This window comes from Cyprinus carpio, chromosome B1 (genome assembly GCF_018340385.1).
Source record: "Cyprinus carpio isolate SPL01 chromosome B1, ASM1834038v1, whole genome shotgun sequence".
Classification (NCBI taxonomy): domain Eukaryota; kingdom Metazoa; phylum Chordata; class Actinopteri; order Cypriniformes; family Cyprinidae; genus Cyprinus; species Cyprinus carpio.
In genome coordinates, this window is record NC_056597.1 from 10,499,065 (window position 1) to 10,513,490 (window position 14,426).

Consider the following 14,426-nt stretch of genomic DNA (forward strand, 5'->3'; position numbering starts at 1 on the left):
AAAACAAAATGTCAATCTTCATGTATTCAAGTCGCTGTATGAATATACTGTATGTCATGTCTTTTTTGAATAATATTATTCCACCACTTCTGTCACAGCACTGTTTCAATGTTTCGTCACAGCAACTGAACAGCTGCGTCATGCAGATGATATACATTCACAACATATGGAGCTCCCACTTCATTACCATATGGGCAAATATACAGACTTGGGAATCTGCTGTTTCCTCCTTTTAACAGTTATCAGTGTGGCTGTGGAACACATTGCACTTGTACCCTCACACAGAAAGGCATACACACGCCAAAGGCACTGGCTGACCTTTTAACTGGACATCTGTAGTAGGACACGGCTGTGGCCTAGGAGACAGCATTCCAGTTTTAAGTCCCTGAACCCCATAAACCCAAACCCATGTTCAGCTCATTAGACCGACCAACAGTCAGTGAAAGAAGAGCGAGAACGGAATGGTGGGAGGGGAGGGCAGTCTCACAAAAACAGAGGCACTTGTCAGGATTATCAAAGGCCCCCCACACAAGAGGAGAATGTTTGGAGGCGGCTAACAGAGAGACATAATGTAGCTATTTATCCCTCATGTGACTCCGTGCATATATTAGACAGAATACAGAGGGGACAGACCATCAGCAGGCACCATGAATGAGAGCTTCAACAAAGTCTGTCTTTCTTCAGCACAAATGAGTGTTGTCATTTTTCATATTCCAACTATAACTGGTAAACAGAGCATGGAATGAGATCCCCAGAACAGCAGTACCTTTCAGATGCCAAGACTCAGATCTAAAATACACATAATAAGAACAAACTGTTTTGTACCTAGAAAGAATCCATTCAGTGTGTGCTCTGAAGCAGGTCTAAGGGATTTAAAGAGCTGTGATTGATTCTGTAGCAGGTGGTCAGTAGTGCTGCACATTACGCATAAGGTGCATTTGATTAGTGAGGTGACCATGAACTTCTGCACCTCTACTTCCAGCTGTTTCATTTCCTGTATTTTTAGATGAGTTTTCCTGACAATAATAAACCTTCTCCTCTGTCATGTTTGCATAGCGTCTGAAGGGGTGGGGGGGTAAAAACAACAGGATGTTGTGGGCAAGAGGATGTTGGGACCTCAGGTTGTCCCAGTCACTGGAAAGCATCTTGTCACATGTGTCTTGTCAGATAGAGTTGCGGACACTTGCCTGTCAACTATTTGGAAGTAGTTTGAAATATGTTGCTGCAAACTCAATGTCTGAATGACATTAAAAGGCACAGTTGGTTCTTATTATCTGCACCAGATACAATCACTATAATCTGATTATGAGCTTGAGCAACTTACCAGCCTACTTAAATCGGTATCAAAAGAGAAAGGCATGTTTGCTTGTACAGTATACCAGATACACTGCTTACATATATAACTGCAAATTGAAAGAGAGACAAATCTAATGTGATCTTCCTAACAATGCTGCTTTCCCTCTTTCCTTTTTTGAAAAGTAATAAATCGCCTAAAATGATACTTGTCGTTTCAACGCCTCATTTTTCTGCTGTGGAGCACAACAGGAGATGTGAGAATGACAGTCACCATTCACTTTATATGCATGGAGAAAAGATGCAATGAAAATGAATGGTGACTGAAGCTGTCATTCTTCCTAACATCTTTTGTGAAAGAAAGTTATACTGGCTTGGAACAACATGATGAGAGTAGGTAAGTTGTTACAAACACTTCATTGTTTCTGAGAGCTAATACTTTAATATATTTAAGTTTACTTTATAAAAACTCTCAGCTCTTTCTCTCAGTAAGTGGGAACTTGTTGAATCAAAACAGTTCAATCACACAGCGGCAGAAACAAATATTATGTCATTCTCTCTACTAAGTGGTCGTACTTGCACTTCACACACACTTTTCAAAGTCGTCTTCTCGACCTCACTTAAAACGACAAAAGCAATGACTTACCCATGTTTGAGACTAGCAGCTTGACAATGCTGGAAAAGTCCACGGTTCAAGAGTTTGACACTGAAGGCTGGAAGCGCGACCGACAGTATATTAATGAGGTGACGTCACAATCACTAACGGGCGGAGAAAACTTATCAATGACAAGTTGTTTTTATAAATAACATGTAAAAAACAATTTATTATTATATTATTTTTTCTGTTTTATAAATAATAACTCTTTATTTATTGAATCTCTTAAATTATTAATAAAAAAATATATTAATGAAATGGTATAACAATATTAAAATGATGACGACAACAATAATAATAATAATAATAATAATTTTGGTTTACATGGAAGAGGAAACTAAATAACTAAATGAATAAATACATATTTTCGTGCATTTATATATATATTTGATTAGTTTCACCATGGCGGGGTGGTCGTTCATATTTTGTCGTGGTAACAATCTCTTGTCAATTAAACATATAGATCTAAGCGTACCTTGAAAATACATTTACATTTAGTCATTTAGCAGACGCTTTTATCCAAAGCGAATTACAAATGAGGACAATAGAAGCAATCAAATATAAAAATAAAAATAAATAAAAAATAAAAATACTTAGGCCTAATATAGAAACTTCTATGAAATTTGTATGATTTCATTATTGTTCACTAATTTTCCAAGTGATAATTCCCGGTTTTTCACGGCCGTGGGAAGCAGGTACTAAGGTGTAACGTCTCATTTTTCTGCATTTTATTCGACAATACCTTCTTCTTATTTAGTATTTACTCCGAACACACCCTTCTGTAGAGTGCTATGGTTTACAAAATGATATGAGTTAGGTTAGCAGTGCCCTCTGCCGGTAGTATAGAGGAGTTGCACTTTAAATTTGATGAATACACGAATAATCCCCTCTTTATATTTACACATTGTATTTTATCTACAGTAAATAACGCTGACACGCTTTTATACCCAATCAACGGCAGATATAATCTTTATGCAAAACCGTAATCTGTTTACCGTTATCTGTTAAAATTGCCAGTGTGATTTGCAGCATGCGAGGGGTGAAAGTCTGCTAATGAAACTGAATCTCTGTGTGAAAAGGCTGCCGGATAAATAATGCATCGCATTCTCACCCTACGCAGCCTTCACAGTCGGATATGTTAGCCACAAGCAATCATTCTGAATGAACAGTTGCCAAATTGCACATTGTTACAATTCCTTAGGTTTTTTTTCAACAAGAGATTGCCAGCCATTTGGACTACAAATACAAGAAAGCACGGGCACCTGATAACACCTCCCCGAGTGAAGATTACATGGATTTGGGCTATGATTTGCGTTGATTGATCAGGCAAATGACCAATCAGCGTTCAAAAACTGGGACAGCGTGTGACGTCATGTTTCGAATTGACCAATCGTCGCAATGAATCGGAAGAAGCGTTAACAAACTACATAAACCGAGTGTTTGTCCGTCAGCGATACACCTAATCTCAGCACCAGGTCGCTGTCCACTGACACACAGAGAGGTAAGCGGTCTGCATTATTTGTGTTCACACGTTTCACTTATGTTTTCATCACAGTATTCGAGTGTATTCGCTTACATCAAAACGAGAGGTTTGGATACATGCGCTGCTTTTTTTAAAAAAAAACTACTTTGCCAACCCTGCTCATATGGACCGGACCGTGACTAGCATTGCCCATAATTGTTGCTGTGAAAAAAGAAAGACAGACAGAAAGAAAGGAAGCCAGAAGGAAAACAATAGCACTGTAAAGGACATACAATTGCGTTTCATGTCCTTTTTGAGAGGGCTCCTGTTGAAATACATTTATACAGAGATTTTTCAGTTACAAAGCTGCAAAGACAGTTGTATATTCTGATTATTTATTGTGCTGTAACTTTTCTGAAGGTGATTTGGAAGAACTCCAGATGAACTGTGATTGAGGGAATGTACCAGAGGCTCTATTAGTGCTGATAGAGGTCTGCTAATGCACATCAGAGCCTCGTCACAGATTTCATTATGATTCTGAGCATCTGAGCAGACAGTGCTGGGCAGATTAAACACAGTGAGAAATGAGATACATAATCAGCTTTCTCTTGCCAAGATGTGTAGACAAGCAGGACTAATGGCCAACGCTTCTTGAGACAGGTGAAATTGGACATGCAGCCATGCAGATCATCACAGATATCCACCTGACACGTTGATTTGAGCAACAAGTTATGAGACCTCATGCACAATTTATTTTAGAATAGTTAGCATGTCTATTTATGTGTGGTTTTTAACATAGGCCGAGTGAGTTACTTTATTTTAAGGTAGGAAAGTGTGCCATCTTTTTATATCATAGGAGAACTGCTTGATGCAATCACAGTCAGATTCAGCAGAGTGTTTATACTGTCCCTGGGGAATCTTATATCCTAGTCTCTATGGGGTGTTTAGCGGAAAGGATTTACAGATTAAGTAATTGAAGACGTGGCAACGTGTGGTTAGGGTGATGAGTGTTTGATTATAAAAAGAAAATGGGGAAGACAGTGTTGTTCAGATTTTATTTGAAAAAAAAAAAACTGTACATAATGGTGAGTAAAGATCCTCATTACTAAGAAATGATTAGATATGCAGAATGCCCATTGTTTCTTTTTGTTGTCAATCTTTTTATCCTCTTTAGGCCCCATGAAATTATGACTATGATATTGTAAGTACTGTAAAATGGTTAGGGCTGTCAAGACAGTACATTATTTTTTTTATGTATAAAATATCCATTAATGTCATGTTTTTGTAGTTAATGTGAAACTTTCAGTTTTGGGGGAAAAAATATTTGTATGTACTGGGTCTGTATTTGTGTGACTGAATATACTTGCACAAAAAAAAAAAAAAAAAAAAAAAAGTAAATCAATTGCAATGATGGCCAGGATATATAAGACAAACAGCTGTAACATATTTAAGTCAGAAATGAGCTTCAGCTGCATGTGCTGTTTTATGAAAAGCTTTGGTGCTTTTGTTTTGGTGCTGCAGACAATGAGAGACATAGCTACTGTTCTCTTCTATCTTTTTCATGTTAGGGTAGCAGGGCTATAGGCCCCTTTTGATGTTATTTTTTGCTAAAACACTGAATAGAAAAAAAAAAAAAAAAAAAAACCCACAATACTTTTCTAAACACCTGTTTGGTGCTATGTCTGATCTATGAGACCATTGCTGCTAATGTCTTAAAGCTAGTTGTATATATATATATATATATATATATAATCACCTTAAAGTGAAAATCACAAATTTCAGAGACTGACATTAGCTACATAAATCTGCAACATTTTGAATGCTTTTTGAACTAGAACATACACAATTATAAAAAAAAAAAAAAAAAAATTATGTAGCTAATGTGCATCATTGAAGCTGTCACATAAATTTGGAGATGTAAAATTTTCACCTTTTGTTAAAGGTGATTGTTACACATGTATTTCAGTAACAGAAAAATATTTGAAACATATTTGAAACCTTTCATTTTAACGATTGGATCTGTTGCTGGGGCAATAGTGACAATCTCAAACCTGCAGACATGGTTTCTGACTTCTTTGTTTTACTATCACACAATTATGGCCTGGACATTGTGGTTCTATTCATAGATTTATATGGAGGGTAGGATAATGGATGTATCTGTGTCAGTCTTGCATTGAATTAACTGCTATCTGTGGCATGCAATGTGATTTCTTTGGTCACAGTATTGTCCCAGTATCATAGAAAGCAAATTCTTCAGAGAGCAGGCTCCAGTGCTTTATTTAAAACAAAACAAAAAACAAAACAATGTTTCCTTCATTTATGCAGTAGTCTGTTTGTTCAGTTCCAGCTATTGCATGTGCCCTGATCTCTTTGGATTTGTGCTCAGGCAGAAGTAAACAAAGATAAGCATGTAGGTATTCCTACGTTCATGATGAAAGAGAGGTACTTACCGAGCTATCTAAATTATGCAAATGTTATTACAGATCTCATTTCAGTGCTATTTGTATGTAAATACATTGTCTGGGAAAGAAATTGCCATGAAGCAATTTTCTCAAGGACTTTACTTTTGTGAGACATGATCTCAGAAATTTTATCTAGAGGATTTTTTTATTTGTATTTTTAAAATAATTGTAATGTTTTAAATGTTTTTCAGTATAGATGAATGGGCCATGTGTGACTCACAAAAGTTACTCACGGAAGCGTGCGAGTCAACACGACAAGTTTAGGTAGGTGGTGTGAGGAAGAAACGTAGACTGTACGTCGATACGGTGCATGTGTTACCCAGGTGTAGGAAGTTTGATTCTGGCAGGCACTCTCGCCCTCTCCAGCAGTGCTCCTGCCACTTCATCTCAACCGCCTCTTGGAGTTAAAGTCTTTATCACCAAGGAAACGGTTTCATGATTGGCCTATCTCTCGCTCTCCCTCTGTGTGTGCTTTGCTCTGTCTGCATTTCACTCACGCTCTCCCCCGCAGCCCAGCCGAAGGGGTAGGAGGTGTTGAGGGGGTGACATCTCTAACAGAGCCAAACTTCTGCTGATCACGATCTCTGTGGCATTTGGAGGCCTGAGGTCAGAGTCATAGACGAACACACAAACACCTTTCTCAAAGATCACCCATTATTTGATCTCCTGTCTCTCAGACATCTCATTATTGCTGCCTTCACATGCTATCTGAATTATCATAGTTTCCAAGGACATGAATGGCCTCTAAAGTCATATTTATGACTGGGAAACTTGGAGAACTTTGGCAGTCTATGAATTTTAAACTTGGCAGAGTGAAGCACGATTGCTGTAGTGACTGTTTTTTTTTTTTTTTACCACAACAGCTACATTGCCTTGTCTTGACCTTAAAGGGATATTTCACCCAAAAATGACAATTACCCCATGATTTACTCATCCTCAATCCATCCTAGGTATTATATTGAAAAATGTCCTGGCTCTTTCAAGCTTTGGCAGTGAATGGGGGTCAAGATTTTGAAGCCCAAAAAAGTGCATCATTCCATCATTAAAAAAGTGCTCCACATGGCTCCATGGGGTTAATAAAGGCCTTCTGAAGCAAAGCAATGCATTCAAAAAATATCCATATGTACAACTTTTTAAATAATAATAACTAGTTTACACTAACTGTTGTACACATGTTCACTACAGAGTGGCGTTCCAGCATAGGATGTACTGTAGGCGAAGCATAAGCTCCGGTGTACCTCCGGAGAATATTCTAGTCTCGTGAGAACCAAGTTTTGTTTACAGCAAATGAAAACCAGTCTCCTCTAGGCTTATATCGAAAGCCTCCAATATTTTTTTTTTTTTTTTTTTTTTTTTTTTTTTCACAGGTCGTCCCACTCCTTGAGTTCTCTCAATATTGGAAAGTGATCCGAAATTTACAAGGGTCCTACTTCCTACTTGCCTTATCGTAAGCTTTTTTTTTTTTCGTTCCACAGATGTTTTCCTCTTTTGTTTTTTATCCGCCATCTCTAATTTCTGTCGAAAGCTCGGCTCATCCACATCATGAGTAGACACGCCCCTTACTGCTGTTTTGACAAGTTTGTTTGGTACTCAGCCTGACTCAACTAGTTTTCTAAAAGAATTTTTTTTTTTTTTTTTACAAATCTTTGTACTTCTAATTCGTGACCAGTGTTTTGATTTGCTAACTCTTCTGCAATTTCTCACTTTTTTAATATACGTTTTTAATATAACTCAGATTGTATTCATCTAAAAGAAAGTCATATACACCTAGGATAGCCTGAGGGTGAGTAAATCATGGGGTTATTTTAATTTTTGGGTGAACTATCCCTTTAAAGGCTTGCATATTTACACTTACAAATAACCAATACATGTATATTGCATGTTTTATACACAGCATAAATAACATGTATTTAATTCCAGAATCAACAGCTAACTTCCTATCTACAGTGCCCTGCGAAAGTATTCATACCCCTTCATTTTTTTTCACATTTTATTATGTTGCTGCCTTATGATAAACTTCTTTAAAATACTTTTTTTCTCAAATCAATCTACACTCCATACACCACACTGACAAAGCAAAAACAGAATTGTCACAACTTCGTAAATTTATTAAAAATATAAAACTGAAATAAGTACATTGCATAAGTTCATAATCAAAATTCATAATCTTAACTAAATATTTAGCTGAAGCACCTTTACAGTCTCAAATCTTTTTTGTTTGATGCAACAAGCTTTGCTCATCAGCATTTGGCAATTATCTGCCATTCTTCAGAATCAGAATCAGAATCAGAATCAGAAAGAGCTTTATTGCCAAGTATGCTTGTGCATACAAGGAAGTTGTTTTAGTGACATAAGCTTCCAGTACACAGAGACAACAACAACACACAGACAAAAAAATAAAAATATATTGCAAAATAAATTGAGAAATAAATAAATTCTATAAACAGTGGTGCTATAGATGATAATGGAATAGAATAGATTAAGATGCAGGGATGTACTAGGATGGAGGTGGTAACAAATTAATATAAGGATATTGCACATTTTTATTGCATAAGTGGGGAACATTTAACTGTTCATGAGGTGCCTGGGGGAAGAAACTGTTCTTGTGCCTGGCTGTCCTGGTATTTGCGGCTCTGAAGCGCCGGCCAGATGGCAAAAGTTCAAAAAGGGGGTAACTTGGATGTGAGGGATCCAGAGTTATTTTCTGAGCCCTTTTCACTCTGGATGTATACAGTTCTTGAAGGGTGGGCAGGGGAGCACCAATAATCCTTCCAGCAGTCCGAACCATTTTCTGTAGTCTTCTGATGTCTGATTTTGTAGCTGAACCAAACCAGACAGTTATTGAAGTACAAAGGACAGACTCAATGTCGGCTGAGTAGAACTGTTTCAGCAGCTCCTGTGGCAGGTTAAACTTCCTCAGCTGGCGAAGGAAGTACAACCTTTGTTGGGTCTTTTTAACAATGAAGTCAATGTGATTGTCCCACTTCAGGTCCTGAGAGATGGTGGTTCCCAGGAATCTGAATGACTCCACTGCAGCCACAGTGCTGTCTATAATGGTGAGTGGGGGGAGTGCAGGGGGGTTTCTTCCGAAGTCCACTATCATCTCCACTGTTTTGAGAGTGTTCAGCTCCAGGTTATTAAGACTGCACCAGACAGCCAGCTGCTCAACCTCTTGTCTGTAAGCAGACTTGTCACTGTCTTGGATGAGACCGATGACTGTAATGTCATCTGCAAACTTCAGGAGCTTGACAGAGGGGTCTTTTGAGGTGCAGTGGTTGGTGTAGAGGGATAAGAGCAGTGGGGAGAGAACACATCCCTGAGGGGCACCTAGCTGTTGGCTATCTGTCAGAAAGCTGGTGATCAACTGACAGATAGAGCAAGGAATAGAGAGCTGGGTCAGTTTGGTCTGGAGGGCTGTTGGGATGATGGTGTTAAAAGCCGAACTAAAGTCCACAAACAGGATCCTCACATAAGTCAGATGAAGTGCAATCCCATGTTGATTGCATCGTTAATGGAGCTGTTTGCTTGGTAAGCAAACTGGAGGGGGTCCAGTTGCTCAGTTTGGCCAGGAGGCCAGCTCTAGGAAGAGCCCTAGTTGTTTCAAACTTCTTCCATTAAGGGTAACAGAGACTACATGCTTCTATGAACCTTCAATGAAGCAGAATTTTTTTCTGAACTCTTCCACAGATGTGTGACTTGACATATACCTGTTTCTGAGTGCTTGGTTTTTGCTCTGATATGCATTATTAGCTGTTATACCTATTATTACGATGTGTGTGCCATCCCAAATCATACCCATTCAATTGAATTTGCCACAGGATAACTTCACTTGAAATGTTGTAACATCTACAAGCAAAATGAATGCTCCTGAGCTAAATGTCAACTGTCCCAGATAAGGGTATGAATACTTATGCAATGGAATCATTTTAGTTTTTTTATTTTTAATAAATTTGCAAAGATGTTAAAAACCTGTTTTTTTGCTTTACAATTATGGTGTATGGAGTGTAGATTGTTGTAGAAAAAAAAACTACTTTAAAGCAGTTTAACATAAGGCAGCAACAAAACAAAACGTGAAAAAAAAATGAAGGGGTATGAATACAGTACATTCGCAAGGCACTGTAGATAGCGCAGTGAAAGTATACACTAGAGCGGCTTATGTATGTTTGACCACAGACAGGAAGCTGTACATTTACGACAAAGCATTTGAACTTTAATCACGACTTCAAAAAAATTATGCCTGTCAAAACAAGCCACTTAAGAGAGGCCATTTTGACATTTGCATCTTGGTTTAAATGGAAGCTTTTTAAAATAGTTCAAATTGGGCTTATTTTTTATGTCATTTGGAGCAAAATGCCCTGCTGTGTGTGCATTGTGGGCTGTGTGAGTTTGTGCTTGTGTTACATGTACGTGTCATGCTGGACAGTTTAGAGGAGCGTGTTAATCATGACGAGCAAAAGAATAAACATCTTCAAGAAGGCTGCGCGGGGTGAGATGAGGTTCGTGGTTGCTCGTATGTCAGGGAGGGGGTAAGAGAGGGAGTTTAAATGAAGGGATCTTGCTGTTGCCTGGCTACCGGCGGGAGCTGTTCCGTCGCTCTCGTCTCCAGCCACCTCTCCCACACGAGCAGCCTGCACCAGTCAATGAGTATGTTCTCTTCCTCTCTTCCTCTACCCCCATTTTTCCATACACATGCACTCGCGTAGTGGGCAACAGTCGCACACAGACTATTGAAGCGGCTCTTTTTCTTGTAGTCGCTAGCGAAGAGTCCCATTCAGCTTTGCTTCTGTCAAGGCGAAAGGATAACAGACATGGAAAGCCTGTGCTGGTTCAGCAGATATCACAATGAACCAAAGGTAGGAGCTGCGTGACAGTTTTTCTGGTATAGCTTTATCCCTTCAAATGTAAAGAAGAGAAAGGGGAATGACAGAGACAGTGATGAGGGTTGTTTTTACCAGTGTCACCCTAAGCGGTCGCTCTCACAAGACGTGCACTTGCGTTCAAAAACCTTTAGACGCAGCTCAAGAGGAATGGAACAGACTGCAGGTGTCTTGAGACATGCATGTGAAAGTTGAACATGGATGGGCCCAAATGGAGCTTAGGAGCAACGGAGTGATGTCTGGTATTCTTAGGTCTGATGATTTCACGCAATTACAAATCATTTAGTTTTTTCAGTCTTAAAATTTAGCTTATTGTGAGCTGCTATTTAAATATTACAGTCATATTAATGTTATTTTGCTATCTAATGATAATAGTGACAGATCTTTTCTTCCTTATTGTGATATACATCTGAGTGAAATGGATTATCCAAACAGAAAAAAAAAAAAAAAAAAATAAATGTAGGGCGGAGACTTGGTTCTATTCATTGGTTGTTGATTGGATTGGAAGAGCTTAATGATTGGAGAAGTCGAACATACATCACCAGAGGATTGAGTTATTTGACCATAGGGACGTATTCTTTGCTGAATTTATCTCATTATAATGGTCAGAGGTGATGGTGTTAAATGCCCAAATTAATAATTATTCCTTTACTATAATATTAGTGAAACTATAAAGCTGGCACAGAGGTATGTATAATTACAATGCAAAGCAGGATAAAAGAGTCAATGTCAGTGTACAAATTCCTCGCTTCATTTTGTTCACTCTTTCCCGATATAGCCTAGTGCACTCAACTGTCATGCACTATATAGGTAATGAGTGAACAAGTGAGCGATTTCAGAAAGAGCAACAGAGTCAAAAACAAGGGTTGATTCCTGTGCTGGAGTTGACCCTGACCCTGACACCGTCTATTCAGAATTAGGGAATCAACTATTTTGGATTCCCTAACTTTAATGTCTGTTTTCGCAACCCCACACTTGTGTTTTTTTTATTTTTATTTGATTGCTGAGACCAATGGACATGTCACCGATCTTAAATGGTGTTACTGGCATCTCTTCATTCAGGTAAAGATGTCTCAGGTGAAGCAGGTTGGCCTGTTGGCCGCTGGATGCCAGCCCTGGAACAAAGATGTGTGTGCTGCCAGTGGGGACAGGTTTGCATATTGTGCCACGCTTGCCATATATGTGTACCAAGTAAGTGCAAACTATTGGAATTTGAACTAAGGTAAACCATAGACTGTTAATGGAGAAAATTGCTCTTTCTTCACCCAAAAATTAAAATTCTGTTATTTACTCACCCTCATGTCATTCCAAATCCATAAGACTTTTGCTCATCTTCAAAACTCAAGTTAAGCTATTTTTGATGCAACCTGAGAGTTTTAATAAGAATAATAAACACTGATCAAGGCATATACATAGAGCACATCTAATGTGGTATAAGGAAGCTCGAACATGTTTGCTTGACATGCGAGAACCATGGTCTGTTATTGAGCGTCAAGCAAGTATGGTTGAACTTCCATTTACCATATTTGATGTGCTTTATTTATGTGCATTGATGGATGTTTATATGTGAATTAAAACCTAAATTAATCATTTATTGCTTCATATAGTATAAAGCAATTGTGTTTCTTCAGAAAACTAAGGAATCAAAACTCTTGGTTCATATAAATGACTTTTACAATGCCTTTATGAACATTTTGAAGTTTTGGTGGAATTAACTCTTAATGGAGGGACAGAAATCTTTCACGTTTCATTTTCATTTTCATTTCTGGGTGAACCTTTTAACAACCTTCAATTATAGTCTAATTAGAATTTTGGATTTATTAATTTATATATATATATATAATGAGATTTTTTAAAGGTATTAATTGAAATCTGTCCTTCTAGCTTGATCACAGATATAATGAGTTTAAGCTGCGAGCAATCATGTCTGAACACAAGAAGACAATCACAGCTATATCATGGTGTCCACACAACCCCGAGGTGTTTGCCAGTGCTAGCGCTGATAACCTGCTCATCATCTGGAACGTAGCTGAGCAAAAGGCAGTTACACGGCTTGACAACACCAAAGGTACCGATACACTTACAGTAGTATCCAAAGAAATGCACACCACCTCACGGCACATATTCCACCTGACAGCATGTGTCCTCCAAGACATGACTGTTTCTGTTTGTGATTGATTTATGTAAGGTCTTAAACATGCCTAAACGGGTGTTTTTCAGGTATCCCAGCTTCTCTAAGCTGGTGCTGGAATGCAGGTGATAGCGTTGCATTCGTATCCCATCGAGGTCCTCTGTATATATGGACCATCTCTGGGCCAGACTCAGGAGTCACTGTGCACAAGGAGGCTCACAGTTTCCTCTCGGATATCTGCTTATTCCGCTGGCATCCACTGAAGAAGGGAAAAGTGATATTTGGACACACTGATGGCAGTCTGTCCATCTTTCAACCAGGTAGCATGACTGCTCTTGTTGGATTTTGAAGAATGTTGGTAACCAAATAATTTTGTTGGTGACCAAACAATTTTGTTGGTGACCCTGCGTCCAAAATTTTGAAGAATGTTGGTAACCAAATAATTTTGTTGGTGACCAAACAATTTTGTTGGTGACCCTGTGTCCGAATATGCCAACTTCAATACTATATATAGTATGTCTGAATTCATAGAGATTCAAAAGTGAGCATCCAGTGGACACTTTACTATTACAGTCATGGCCAAAAATATTGGCCCCCTTGATAAATATGATCAAAAAAGGCTGTGAAAATGCATCTGCATTGTTAATCCTTTTGGTCTTTTATTTAAAAAATGTACAAAAATGTATCCTTTCATTGGATAATAAGAATTTAAAACGGAGGGGAAATGTCATTATGAAATGAATGTTTTTCTCAAATACTCGTTGGTCACAATTATTGGCACCCCTATAAATTCTTATGAGTAAAATATCTCTGAAGTATATTCCCATACATATTCACAATTTTGAGCAATCCAGCATGATTATAAACATGAAAGCTCTGGCTTCCTGTTTCACAGAAATATAAAGCCCAAATTCCCTTAATCATCCATCACAATGAGAAAAACCAAAGAATATATTTCTGATGTGCAGCAAAAGATAATTGAGCAGGGGCGTCACTAGGCCCTTTTTAGGGGGGCTTCAGCGAACATCAGAGAGTACAAGGTGTGTGTGTGTGTGTGTGTGTGCATTTATTGATAGATTGCTATGATATGACATCTGCATTGGTGCAGTTCTTGTAATTGCAGTTTAAATAACGTTACTGGACCAATACACAGTTCGATTTCTCATCCAATACCAATACGTCTTCGCTGGTTGACCTTCAGCCCTCATCACAGTGTGATAGTTGTTTTTTCTTCCAACAAAAACGAAGCGATTAACACCCATGAAAACGTACTTTAGAAAACGATCATAATTTATTTTAATTTACTTTTTAAAATTTAAAACATATTATTGTGTATTTTGGCATTACATTATGCAGCCATGCACAGAAATGATTAAAAGACACACATCATTTTCTGAAAGCACTAAAGGGCACAGAGAGATAAACATCATGTGGAGTTATTTTGGTTTTGTATTATTAAATATAATTTTGTATTAAGTAATAATGAATCATTAGTGTATCATGATACATACTGTATATTAGAGTAAGAGGCGAGTAGAGTAAAGGG

General features: G+C 38.1%; 2 protein-coding genes across 6 annotated transcripts in view; one reads left to right on the top strand and one right to left on the bottom strand.

The window, feature by feature from the left end:
• The window catches only part of LOC109055830 (neuronal membrane glycoprotein M6-a), a 54,883-nt gene extending 52,831 nt beyond the window's left edge, over positions 1-2,052 (bottom strand). Inside the window, exon 1 of the mRNA XM_042716537.1 lies at positions 1,940-2,052. Within this exon, the coding sequence (XP_042572471.1) occupies positions 1,940-1,943 (4 nt within the window). The 5' untranslated portion in view covers positions 1,944-2,052. The remainder of the gene's footprint in view (positions 1-1,939) is intronic.
• A 1,269-nt stretch (positions 2,053-3,321) lies between these two features.
• LOC109087784 (WD repeat-containing protein 17) overlaps positions 3,322-14,426 on the top strand; it is a 28,434-nt gene continuing 17,329 nt past the window's right edge. Inside the window, exons 1-5 of one of the 5 annotated variants that reach the window (XM_042716539.1) lie at positions 10,011-10,516; positions 10,624-10,725; positions 11,812-11,940; positions 12,634-12,817; positions 12,970-13,200. In XM_042716539.1, the coding sequence (XP_042572473.1) occupies positions 10,681-10,725; positions 11,812-11,940; positions 12,634-12,817; positions 12,970-13,200 (589 nt within the window). In that variant the 5' untranslated portion in view covers positions 10,011-10,516; positions 10,624-10,680. Of the gene's footprint in view, positions 3,450-6,063; positions 6,137-6,169; positions 6,479-10,010; positions 10,726-11,811; positions 11,941-12,633; positions 12,818-12,969; positions 13,201-14,426 lie in introns of those variants that run through there. The other 4 variants (XM_042716541.1, XM_042716543.1, XM_042716542.1 and 1 more) reach the window with 4 other exon arrangements.